The sequence below is a fragment of the Budorcas taxicolor genome, chromosome 1 (genome assembly GCF_023091745.1).
Source record: "Budorcas taxicolor isolate Tak-1 chromosome 1, Takin1.1, whole genome shotgun sequence".
NCBI lineage: Eukaryota > Metazoa > Chordata > Mammalia > Artiodactyla > Bovidae > Budorcas > Budorcas taxicolor.
This window is the reverse complement of record NC_068910.1, coordinates 174,187,352-174,200,259: the sequence shown is the minus strand read 5'-3', so window position 1 is coordinate 174,200,259 and position 12,908 is coordinate 174,187,352. Positions and strand designations below refer to the sequence as shown.

General features: G+C 42.5%; 1 protein-coding gene across 1 annotated transcript in view; it reads right to left on the bottom strand.

The window, feature by feature from the left end:
* The window catches only part of VEPH1 (ventricular zone expressed PH domain containing 1), a 261,990-nt gene extending 256,379 nt beyond the window's left edge, over positions 1-5,611 (bottom strand). Inside the window, exon 1 of the mRNA XM_052641472.1 lies at positions 5,423-5,611. Coding sequence (XP_052497432.1) covers positions 5,423-5,611 — 189 coding nt within the window. The remainder of the gene's footprint in view (positions 1-5,422) is intronic.
* Between the last annotated feature and the right edge of the window lie 7,297 nt (positions 5,612-12,908).

The following is a 12,908-nucleotide window of genomic DNA, read 5'->3' as shown; positions in this document are numbered from 1 at the left end:
AGTCAAGGCTATGGTTTTTCCAGTGGTCATGTATGGATGTGAGAGTTGGACTGTGAAGAAAGCTCGGCACTGAAGAATTGATGCTTTTGAACTGTGGTGTTGGAGAAGACTCTTGAGAGTCCCTTGAACTGCAAGGAGATCCAACAAGTCCATTTTTAGAATGGACTTTAGGGAGACCAGTCCTGGGTGTTCATTGGAAGGACTGATGCTGAGGCTGAAACTCCAATACTTTGGCCACCTCGTGCGAAGTGTTGGCTCATTGGAAATAACTCTGACGCTGGGAGGGACTGGGTGCAGGAGGAGAAGGGGACGACAGAGGTTGAGATGGCTGGATGGCGTCACTGACTCGACGGATGTGAATTTGGGTGAACTCCAGGAGTTGGTGATGGCCAAGGAGGCCTTTTGTGCTGCAATTCATGGAATCGCAAAGAGTTGGATACGACTGAGCGACTGAACTGAACTGATTCCAGAAAGGACTTGAAATGAAAAGATAAAACTTAAAGGCATATTTGGGAACTTAGAATTCTGAATAAATCATTTTCTCAAAGCAAGCCTAAAGATTAAATAGTTTCTAGTTCTGTCTTGGAGTAACTGATGCCTGGACTGCAGAGCAGAATCTAGTGATGTTCGATTCTTTTGTGAGTGACTTTGGGGGAAGGACTAAAGGCTTGTTTGCTAAATGTCTAGATTATGCAAAGCTGGGGATGATAATTAATGTACTGGACAGAATCATGTTTTTTTTTTCTTTAATTTGGCTACATTACTCACCATGTTGTATTCTAGTTCCCTGAGTAGGGATCAACCTGGACCCTTGACAGTGAAAGTACAGAGTCCTAACCACTGGACAACCAGGAAATTCCCAGAATCATAGTTTTTTCAAAGGTATAGATATTCTAAAATGAGACAAGAATATTATTTCAATGGTTTAAAATGTAACATAATATACTTAACATTTTTTCAAGTTATCTAATTTCAGGTCTTGATTCAACCTGAGGTTCTTGGCATATCACAGGATAAATGTGGCCAACTGCACCATGTTACTATTAAAAAGAAGCTTTAGAAACAAAATATCTGACTAGTATCAGCAACTATTTCAAACAATCGGTTCAAGTAGTAGGCAATGATAAATTACAATAATAAATATAAAAGATTCCTGGGAAAGGTGCCCAGAATGCTGAGAATGTAGACAATCTTTGGGAGCTACAATGAGGCAGCCTCCAAGAATCTGGAAAAGAGGTTTCCCTGTGAGGATTAGACAAACAACCCTGAAGGCTAACCCAAGGCACAACCTGTACATGGGTGACTTTACAGTTGAGTTAAATACAATCTCAGGGAGGTAGGGCTAAAATATAGGTTAAAATACAGGAGGAAGAAGCCTAGTCAGTAACAGAGACAGACTGAGTAAACAGACTCAGTGATAACAGCATGCAACACACAAGAATTCTGATGGACGTGAGTTATACTTTTCATTATAAATCACTAAGCCAGCATCTATTTTATATTTCTGACAGCATGATTTAAATAGCATTTCTCATGTACTGACAAAATTGTGTTTTCAGACCAGAGACTAGTGTAACTCTTCTCTGCTATAGAGCTTCCTTTGTCAGGGGAAAATTTAAGGACAGTAAGGATAGTCAACTGGGAAGACAGAAGCCAGAGGTGAGACTTGATACTTACCTGCATATGTTTAAAGTTCTTCTTGTAGCAACAGAGGTTTAATTCTCTTGATTGTTAAGGGCAGAGACCAGACTAAAGGATAATGGACAGAAAATATTTATAAAGAGAGAGATTTTATTAGACTAAAAGGAAGAACACACTAACAATTTCACCTTCCAACAGTAGAACAAGCTATCTCTTTGTTAGGATTCTTTGATCATAAACAGCAGAAAAAATCTGGATAACTGAAGCAAAATAAATAAAAGAATTAAAAGAAAAGAGGAGGCTGACAGATTTCAAGGGGAATTTGTAGTACTTAGCCTTAGAAAGGCAATGACTGAGGCAGCTGTAGTCACAGAAGTGTAGAAAGTGAGGACTGTCTCTTTGGAATACCATCATCATAATAACTCACCCTTTGCTAATTTCTTTCCTAGAATCACTGGGAAAGAAAATCTGATCAGCATATCTCAGGTCAGGTGTCCCTCACTCCTGCTTTCCCCCTTCCCTGGCAAATGGCAAGGTAGAGAACTTTGATTCAAGATCCCATCAACGAAGGGTTCATGCAATGGAAAGGGATAATTTACTGAAGGAAAATGGAGGAGCAGGAAAAAAAGTCAGAAACCTAGCATGTTCTCATCATTGCAAAAATAGAAGGAGAGGCCACCTGGTTGTCAAGAATCCTAAAGAAGGGATTTCTGTGCTGGAAGGAAGTTGGAAAAGACAGTTTAGAAGGTCCCTTTCAGTTTTATGTTTATAAAGAGGAACTGACACAAAGAACTGATTCATTTGAAAATACCCTATTTCTGGGAAAGATTGAAGGTGGGAGGAGAAGGGGATGACAGGATGAGATGGTTGAATGGCATCACTGATTCAATGGACATGAGTTTGAGTAAACTCCGGGAGTTGATGATGGATAGGGAGGCCTGGTGTGCTGCAGTCCGTGGGGTCGCACAAAGAGTCGGACACAACTGAGCGACTGAACTGAACTGAGAGGTGGAATTGACTACTGAAATGCAAGGTCATTAGGAAAGGTCTAAGAAGGAATATTTAGTGGGTCTTGGTTATAAGGGAAGGATGGGATGCAGCTACAAGAAGAAACCACAGAGTAGGCACTGTAGTTCAAGGCTCTAATTGCTGGTATTAGTCACTGAATGTTACAGTCCCTGAGACATCATGGAAAGGGCATGAACAATGGAAAGACATGTAACAAACTCTGGCTTGGGAAATTTAAGCTGGTAATTGTTAGTAGATTGAACTAAAGAAAGGCAAGGCCAAAGGCAGGGAGAATAATTGGTTTGAGAAACGAAGCCAAGGTGATAGCAGTGGGAAGGAACAGAGGGAGCAGATGAAGAGGCATTTCTTAGGCAGTGCTACAGAACTTACAGGGAAAGGAGAGAGTGAGAGAAAGAAGTCAGGAATGACTCCAGGTTTCAAACCTGGACATCTAGGAAAAAGGTAGTATAAATGGAAGAAAGGTGATAACTTCTAATTTAGATATATTGAATTTGAGGTGATGGATATCAATTAGGATGAGCTTGAAGTTTAGCAAGAGGTCTGAAGGCTGAAAACATAAATCTGGGATTCCCCCATGTAGAGATCGCACTTGAGGATGTATGAATAGATGACTTTCTAGAAGGACGGACTATGATGCAAAAGGGTAATTAAGTCTTTTGGGAAAGAAGCAATCACTAAAAACTAGACACACTAGAAATTGTTTCAGGAACAATGAAACTTGACCTGGCTTTTAAAGAAAGGGAGGAGGGAAGGAATGCTAACAGGGACATATTTATAAGTAGAATCAATGAGCAACGTAAAAACTGATCAACATGATCCCTGCATTTAGAAACTGGATTGATCTGCATGATCAAAACTCTCTTAAAAAAATTGACTCTTTTCTTTCTGCCACTTATCTACTCTGTGCAACAGTTGTGTGTGTATCTGTGTGTACTCAGTTTGTGTCTGACTTTTTGCAGCTACATGGTCTATAGCCCACCAGGCTTCTCTGTCCACGGGATTTTTCAGGTAAGAATACTGGAGTGGGTTGCCATTCCCTACTCCAGGAGATCTTCCCAACTCAGGGATCAAACCTGTGTCTCCTGCATTGGCAAGTGGATTCTTTACCAACTGTGCCACCTGGTACAGACAGAGAATGGAAGAAACAGGGTGTGACAGAAATTAGTAAATGAGGATCGTAGAACTGCTAGCTCTCCAGACCTACTGGTCTGGTTGGGATGCTGAGTGGAGGGCTTAAAGGATGAACAATGCTCTTAAAGACAAAGGAGGTACCAGCCTTAATGGTTAAAGTGGGGACACATAATAGAACTCACCAGTCCTAAAATTCTGAATTTGTCATCTGTGAGACAAAGCAACTCATGAAGAAACAAAAGAAATCGCTGGCACTAGTGACCTCTAGTGGAAATAGGCTTCAGGGAAATACAGATACAGATAGGTATTTGTATACATATGCATATACATATTCTCTATTAGATGAAATCAGTAGTATATTCAGCCAATTTATTTCCAGAGGAATGTGAAGGAAGGGGTTGCTGGAAATAGCATGCACATCCTACTCAGAAAGTGGAAATGTACCAGAGAAATGCTTTGTTTTTTTTGAGTCAGACTAAGTTGATTAATTTTCTGGACACATAATTGCTGTCAAAATTACCTGAGAAAAGAAGACTGTTTAGGCAATGACTTCACTGGTCACTGGGGGGACTTGGCATGTAAATGGCAGCCAAAAAGAGAACATGCTGACAGATTTGAGCAGGAAGCTGCACTGGTTGCTATTATGCCTTTTAAACATCTTTTCATTATGACATGGAAGGAAGCTGTTATCTCTGAAATATGTACATATTTGCTATTCAGTATTTTATGGCTCAAGTCCAGTCTCCTTCCTTGGCCTGGCACATGTTTGTGCCAAGTGTTGGGAAAAGCTGTTAAGCTGAGAGGATGGGAGGGTCTTGGCCTTTGAAACGGGACCAATCTCTAAGCACAACCAAGAAGGTCAACATCAAGCCACCTTGGGCACTCTATATCCAGTCTCTTTGAGACGTGCTTTCAGGATACATAATCTTGACATTGAGGAGAAGTGAAAGAATACGAGGGTTGATGGAGATTTTAAATTTGTCTGATCACAGCTGGGGTCTAATAATGGGTGAGTTGAATTAAATGGGGGGAGTATAGAAAAAATAGCAAGGAGAAGGTTTAAAAAAATGGAGATTATATGAAAGTAAACAGAATCAGCATTATTAAGCCCTGGGCAACTGTCACTTCTGGCGGTAGAGTGACGGTTCTCCTTTCTCGTGTTGCCTGCATCGCAGGAGGTGTCATCTTGCCTTCTTTCATTATTCAGCTCCCACCCAACACCCTGCCTTGTTTACTGATGCTCTTGTGCAGCTTTGTGGGTTTGCTTTTCCTCAGATTTGCTCCCTCTCATCTCTGTGTCATCTCAAGGATTCAGAAACAACCTGTAGACAATCTTTTTTTTTTTTCCTTTTGAAAATTCCACTCTGGCCTGCCATTTCCAGGGTTCTGGTCTCCATGGATGGACAAAAGGTAGTCTGACTGCCCCCTCCCCCTCAAGTCAAAGACTTCCCTGGTGTTATTTCCTAGATGCCAACTAAACCACAGGGCAGAGTTAAGAGAAACCGATCTGAGTGGTCCTTCCTCTTTCCTCTGCAAAGATCTTTTCCCCCAGAATATGTACAATCATTTAGCTCCAGAATAGATTGTTTCAGGGATCTAGTCTACAAGCTAGTTTACTTACTGAAGATGAGCTAATGATTTTGATTTGTTCCAAAGCTTCTGTCAGGCTGTCTTCAATCTCAGAGTCCTCTAAGGAGAAGAGGTCTCCGGCTCGTGAAAGGTCTTTTTGTCCCAAGACCAGTCTGAACAGTTGATGCATGCTGAGAGGTTTGATGATCAGTGGACTGCCTGCAGGCCCAGGGCCGTGCATCTCAGTCAGCAGAGGTTAGTGAGACCAAAACACGTGGCAGGCCATAGACTTCATATACCTTGAAAGGTCATTTTTCTCCAGACTTTGAGGGGTTTTTTTGACACTCTCTGCAAGAGAAACAAATGACACAAGACAGCCATTAGTTGAATGTCATGAGCTCAGAATGTGAACTTGGTGCCCAGCAGAGAGAGAGGAAAAGAAAAAAACATTTGGAAATGTGCAAGGAACAACAGATTTTGGCTTGATGACCTTCAAAAGAACTCTTCTTATTTTGTCTCAAAAAGCCCTGTCAAAGATGATTCTATTTTTCCAGAATTTAATTCAATCCTTTAAAAGCAGCTTTTTAAGAACCTACTTTTCTCCTTTCTATATCCTTCTCCTTCTCTTCCTGCCACAAGGAAACAAGTGGACCAGCAACAAATATGCCCAATACTTGCCAGATTTCCCCAAATAGATTCTCATGGAAACCAAACAGAAAAGGGCACTGAAAGGAAAAGAGAACACAGGAAACACCTTTTAGACCCAATACCTGTTTCCTGGATGTGGAAACTGATGCCTAACTTACCTTTATTGGCTGGGCTTCTGTGCTATATTGACAACAGAAACTTCCTGAACCTCAATCCAGAAGGTGATCTCAATCCCCAGTTCTTATGTACTCTCTAAACGAATGGCAGTGAAATAAAGAATTCTGCCTGGGAGTGTGACATGAGATAAATCTCTACAGAACATGAGCATGAACTTGAACACAGAGCTTGAAGGTGAGAATATTGCAATGAAGGCTGAAAAGGGAAGGGTCTGAGGATCTGGCAACCCTCCCTCTGTCCCCACAGTTGAAATAATAAAGTCCCACTGTAGTCTCTACTCAGTTAACAGCCCACAGAGATTAAGGTAATGGTACCAATTAAATAACTGATTATTCTCATCAGCTTCCTTCTGGGCCTCATAAAACCGCAGATCATTTGCACTAGCAGAGGCCTGAGCAGTCCTTTCAGGGCCAGGGAGGCTTCAGACTTCTTCAGGACTCCCGGTAGCTGTGGCAGTACTGTTCTGATCTCAGGTCAGTGGGCTCTCCTGCAGTTTACATGAGAATGGAGCCACCTCATACATACAGGTAACCTAAAAATGCTACCGCGTGTTTAGAGAGTGAGAGCTGAGAGTGATTTATGTAATATAGGCAGCAGGCAGTTCTGCCCAGCATTTCAGCCTGAATGTGGTGCCCAGAACAAGCATGAAAAGGAGAATCTGCTGCTCCCCTGGGTGTCTCAGACCTTCCCCGGAGCTATCACTGAGACAGCATCTCTTGGTGCTGAATGCAGTTTTCAAGTTTGAAGATACATACTTCCCACATCTGTAAATGCAAGCCAAAGCCTTCATCAGGCACTTAACAAAGAAAGTATCAGTAGTATTCCAAATGGTGCAATTCATAGGCCACTGAAGAGATTTCAAGGATAGTACTGCATACATGCAAATTTTGCACTATCTACCAGCTTCAGAAAAATTTAGAAAGTATTGTTGTTGTTTAGCTGCTAAGTTGTGTCTGACTCTTCTGCAACCGCGTGGACTGTAGCCTACCAGGCTTCACTGTCCATGGGATTTCCCAGGCAAGAATACTGGAGTGGGTTGCTCTTCCCTTCTCCATAGAAAGTATAGAGTGTCACTTTTTTAAAATGAGGCCCAATATTTAGATATGTTTGTCTATATGCCAGGCCCTGGATACTTTGTAAACACTAACTCATTTAATCCTCATAACAATGCTATGAGGATATGTCATTCCTATTTTATAGATGAGGTATGTATGTTTGTATATGAAAGTCGCTCAGTCGTGTCTGACTCTTTATAGTCCATGGAATTCTCCAGACCAAAATACTGGAGTGGGTAGCCCTTCCCTTCTCTAAGGAATCTTCCCAACCAAGAGATCAACCCAGGTCTCCAGCATTGCAGGCAGATTCTTTACCAGCTGAGCCACAAGGGAAGACCATAGATAAGGAACCCAAGGCATTAAATAACTTGTCCAAGATACAGAACTAGGAGACTGGAGAGTTGGGATTTGGACCCAGACTCCAGAGCTAGGCTTCCAGTTTATAACCACCATGGACTGATGATGACATGTAAGGTTTCATGTGACGCAACTGTTAGGAATAGAGAGCATTGTTAACATTTAAGGATAAAGATATGGGTAGAGTCATAAAGCAAGAAAATGAGTTCCTCTTCCCTCCTACACTGACCCTGCATCCTTGTCCATATATACCCTGGGATTTAGGGCAATCAAAGAGCAGAAATGTGACAAGGAAGAGAGGCTTCGAGGATGAGAAAAGAACAAGAGCACTGGGAAGATTTCAGGGGCTGGGGTGAGCAAAGAATGAGGCTCCTACAAAGTTTTTTGTGCTGTGCTGTGCTAAGTCGCTTTGGTCATGTCTCACTCTTTGCAACTCTATGGACCGTAGCCCACCACGCTCCTCTGTTCACAGGATTCTCCAGGCAAGAGTACTGGAGTGGGTTGCCATGCTCTCCTCCCAGGGATCAAACCAGTGTCTCTCACATCACTACATTGGTGGGTGGGTTCTTTACCTCTAACACCACCTGGGAAGCCCACAAAGCACCCTGGTAAATGTGAAAGGGTGAATTATAGTATCTACAGGAAAATTAGGGTGATGTTTTCCTGGATTTGCCCCTGCTTTCCCTATCCCCCAGCCTCACACATGTGCAATGACAGTGTCTCCGTGAAATAATATTCAGGAAAGTAAGACACTGGATGAAAATTACTTCATCTTGACCAGTCAGCTTGTTGGTCAATATCAGGCACTTCCAGCAGCAGATTCAGCTGCCCCAGACATAGCAGAGCTGAAGCTCTGAGAAGAAGCAGAAACACGTGCTGGAGAACCACAAGGTTCTCCTAGGTTCCTTCTTTTCTTTTTACACCTGCAGTGACACCTGGTGTGGAGCCCCACACTCATGCTTCCAATTGTGTGTCTGCCATTGTTCAACACACAGCCATACATGAAGACATTCACACATCCAAGGGTGAGGGAGTGAGAGAGGAGACTTGCACCAAACATTCTACACTATAAGGATGACTGAGGAAAAAGTCCCCTAAGACTTCAAAGGAAGTTTGGGGAAGTATGAGGGAGAGAGATATTTCCTAGGGGAAAATAATAAGGAAATGGCTATGTGCCGGAAATGGTGTTCAGCCAAAACTTTTAGGAGAGGTTTCCTTCAATGCATGTGTGCCCAGTGCATACTAGGCCACCTACTTGTCTGGGGACCCAGATTGAAGTTCTAGCTCAGCTACTCAGTAGTTATTGGGCCTTTGCTTCATGCTCTTCCTTTCCCAAGCCTCATTTTTCTCATCTGCAAAATGGGTCCAAGGCACACCAAATCTATCTTATCTTTTTGAAGATCAAAACAGACAACACACAAAAAAGCACTTTGTAAAATAATGACACCACCAGCTGGTGTTCAGCGAGTGTTTACCATGAGTCAGGCACTACTCTAAGAACTTCCCAAATAATGAGTCACTGAATTCTCAGGACAGCTCCATGTGATGAGAAACTGATGTTCGGAGATGAAAACAAATAGTCCAGGGGGATCTGCTGAGTAAGTTGCAGAGTCAGGATTGAAAGCAGTTGATCTCCCAGGACAAAGCCCTTTCAGGACTAAGTACCGGTGCATACATGACTGTATATGATAATTACTGAGCTGCCTCCCTTCCCATCCATCCTCATTTAAAGAGTGGCCTGCATCCAGTCTGCCCTTTTCTGGACAAGAATCAACAAGGCATGTTATTTATCTTTCAGCAGCTCAGGTGTGTAGCTTTTCTAACTGCTCTCTTTGCAACAGGCCAGAGGGTTAGGGCCAAATCAAAATTTACCTCATCTTCTGAGAAACTTCCTACTCTTATGAATGGCATAGTCCTGCGACCTCTCTGTATGTAGATATATGCACTTGCCGTACACATACAGAAGCATGTGTATCTGCACACACTAGGACACTTCTCTGTACCAAGTTCTTTGCTGGACACTCTCTTCTCAGATGTCCCATCAACCCTCCAGGTAGATACTATTACCAAAGAGGAAACAGGACTGGTGAGGTTAAATATCATGCCCCAGGTGACAGAGCCAAGATTCACATCCAAGTAGGTCAGCCTCCAAATCTGGTACTTTCTGTATTTCAAAAACTGACTTATAAAATTCCTTTTTGTTCCTGGCTTTGGCTCTCCTAAATTCTTTCCCTAATCTTTAATAAGAGACCCTAATCTGAAACCCGAGTTCTCATTATTCGGTCTACATTTCTTAAGCGGCTGTTGGTTGACAAATTGGGTTTCTGTATGGAGAGATAGAACCCCTCAAAGAGAAATGCTTCTGCACCATGGGGGACACATTTCCGGATATCCCAGCTGTCCCCCGCAAACGCGCTTTACCTTCGTGCTACTCCTCAAAGGGGCGCTTGCGGGTACTCAGCGATCTATTTTGAGGATGGGTGGGCATCGGAGTCCGAGGGCGCGCGAGTGGAATCCACTCAGCTCAGTGAGCCTGAAGTTGTTCATTGTGGCGCCAGGCGGAAGAATTCTAGGAATGCGCCCGAGATGCCGCCGGCGGCTCCGGAGTGGTCAGGTGACCCGCTGCGCCTCACCCAGGGGAGAGCGACCTCCGAGTGAAAGGCTCTGTTTCCTGGGGTGAAACAGCCCGCTCCAGTAAAGCGGAGTTGTTTTTAACAGCGAAAACAAAACTGCCTGTGTTCATGGAAATCTATACTTTGCCTGAGAAGAATAGAGGGAAAGAAAAGCTATGCAGAGAACATAACTTCAGCAGAAACTCAAACAGGTGAATGGCGGGCCCACTGGGGGCCCTTTTTCAACCTCCAGATGGGGGAAGAATTGCAGTTTAATTAACACTTCCCTCCCCCTTGAGATGTCCCATACAGAGTCTGAAAAGCTGAGTGTTTGTCCAGGATGAGCCACAGCTCTTAAAGAAGTCATCTGCCTCTAGATTAACAGTTGAAACTTTCAGAATGCAGGAAGTTGCTAATAAGCAGAACAGACTTACTCAACAAAGATGTATACTATACCCTCACTCCCTTTTCTCCCATTTTATTTGCTGGAAGGTTCTTGGACCAGACATATTAGACTGATATTAATACTTTAAACACTACGGCAATACTCCAGTTCAGTTCAGTCACTCAGTAATGTCAGACTCTTTGTGACCCCATGGACTGCAGCACACCAGGCTTCCCTGTCCATCACCGACTCCCGCAGCTTTCTGAAACTCATGTCCATCCAGTTGGTGATGCCATCCAACCATCTCATCCTCTGTCGTCCCCTTCTCCTGCCTTCTATCTTTCCCAGCATCAGGGTCTTTTCCAATGAGTCAGTTCTTCCAATCAGGTGGCCGAAGTATTGGAGCTTCAGCTTCAGCATCAGTCCTTCCAACGAATATTCAGGATTGATTTCCTTTAGGATTGACTGGTTTGATCTTGCAGTCCAAGGGACTCTCAAGAGTCTTCTCCAACAACACAATTCAAAAGCATCAGTTTTTTGGTGCTTTCTTTATAGCCCAACTCTCAGAACATGCTTATCCTGCTTCATCTATTGATACTCCAGAAGAGAAAAAGGTACTGAAACCCTTTCTTACTGTTTCAAAAGTTAATGATTCATTTAAAAAACATGTTTCAAGCTATATTATTCTCTCCCCCTAGCTTCCTATAGTAGGTCTGTTCATCCCATCAAGTCATCTATCTGCTGGCAAAGTACACAAAAAGTTGTGACCTGCATGATCACCAAGATGTGGACACTGTGGGTGTCTCCCCAGGAGAACTACCCCACAAAGGTGTGCACTCAGGGTGGCCACACACCTGCCACTGAACCAGATCCTATGCTTCAGGGGAATGGCCTCAAAAATCTTCGTAAACACTTGGTGATCAATCATATTTTTATACCATCTATACCTTGAGGACTGTCTCCTTGAAGAGTTTATAAAAATAGAGAAGCCAGACATCCATGAATAGATACATTTTCTCATTGATGGTATTCTGGCTGATAGATTCTGATGAAATATCTCTATTCTATTCTCTTTTAATAGAATAGATTATATTTCTTTAATCTTCCCTCTTCTTTATCCTCCATTCATTATTCATGGTACTTATCACTAGTTTTTATTCAATTTTCTTTTAGTTTTAAATGAACTTAGGATCCAGAGGTGGACACAGTGTGAGAATCCAGTAAGAAGAGCAGAGAGGAGTGTCGGGGGAACCTGGACACACCTGGGTTCAGCTATGCCACTACCTGCAGTATAAACCTGGTCACATTACTCAACCTCCCTGAGCCTCAGGTTCCTTATTTACACCTGAGGATGGTGATGTGGGTTGTTGAGAGTTTAAAGAGATTATATAAAGCATTTAACACAGACCTGGCATATAGCAACCATACAAATAGTGACAGCAATCATATCTTTAATAACATAATTATTCTTGTAGGTCATTCTCCTGTTAATGCATCCCCATGTCGTACCTTTTAAATACTAACAATGACTCTGCTGCTACCGAAGATTAAATTCACAGCATTAAAGATGCCTAGGTCTTTTCCATTTGTGTTTTATTTATATCCTAGTTGTAGTCTCTCATAGTCTTAAATCAGGGTAGTTCATGCACTGTCTTACAAATGTCCTTGTTGATTTCTTCAGAAACTGATTTCTCTCTGGAGAAACAGCCTTACTGTGACCCTACCCCCACCACGGCCAAACAGTGAGAGTCAATTTTTTCAGTATCTCAGACATTTTTTTGGCCAGGTAATCCAAATACCTGCACTTTCTACTTAAGCACAGTGCTTACTCCCATGTTTATTAGGGAGGAGGGAGTGTATTATTCCTTCCAGGGCACTATAGGGAAAAGTTCTTTATGACTTTTCAAGGTGACCTACACTGAATGGGTGCTAATAAGACATTGCTGGTTTACTCTATTATGCATAAGTGTGTGTGTGTGCGCGCACATGTGCACGTGTGCATGCATGCACACTCAGTTGCTCAGTTGTGGACACTCTTTCTGACTCTGGAGTGGTATCCCAATAGTTGGGCTATTAAGTCTTCTGACTCAAGTGTGATTTCATTTAGCAGAATCTACTAATTACACACCTGAACCAGAAGACAATGACCTAACATTGGAATACCACTTTGGGAGGATTTCAATATACATAACTATCTCAGGAAGCCAGTTTATTCTGAAGAAATTAGTTTCTAGCTTCCAACTCCAGGTTAGGATGTTCTCTGGTTTTGTCACCTCAGAAAATTCTATAATAACAATATTTATT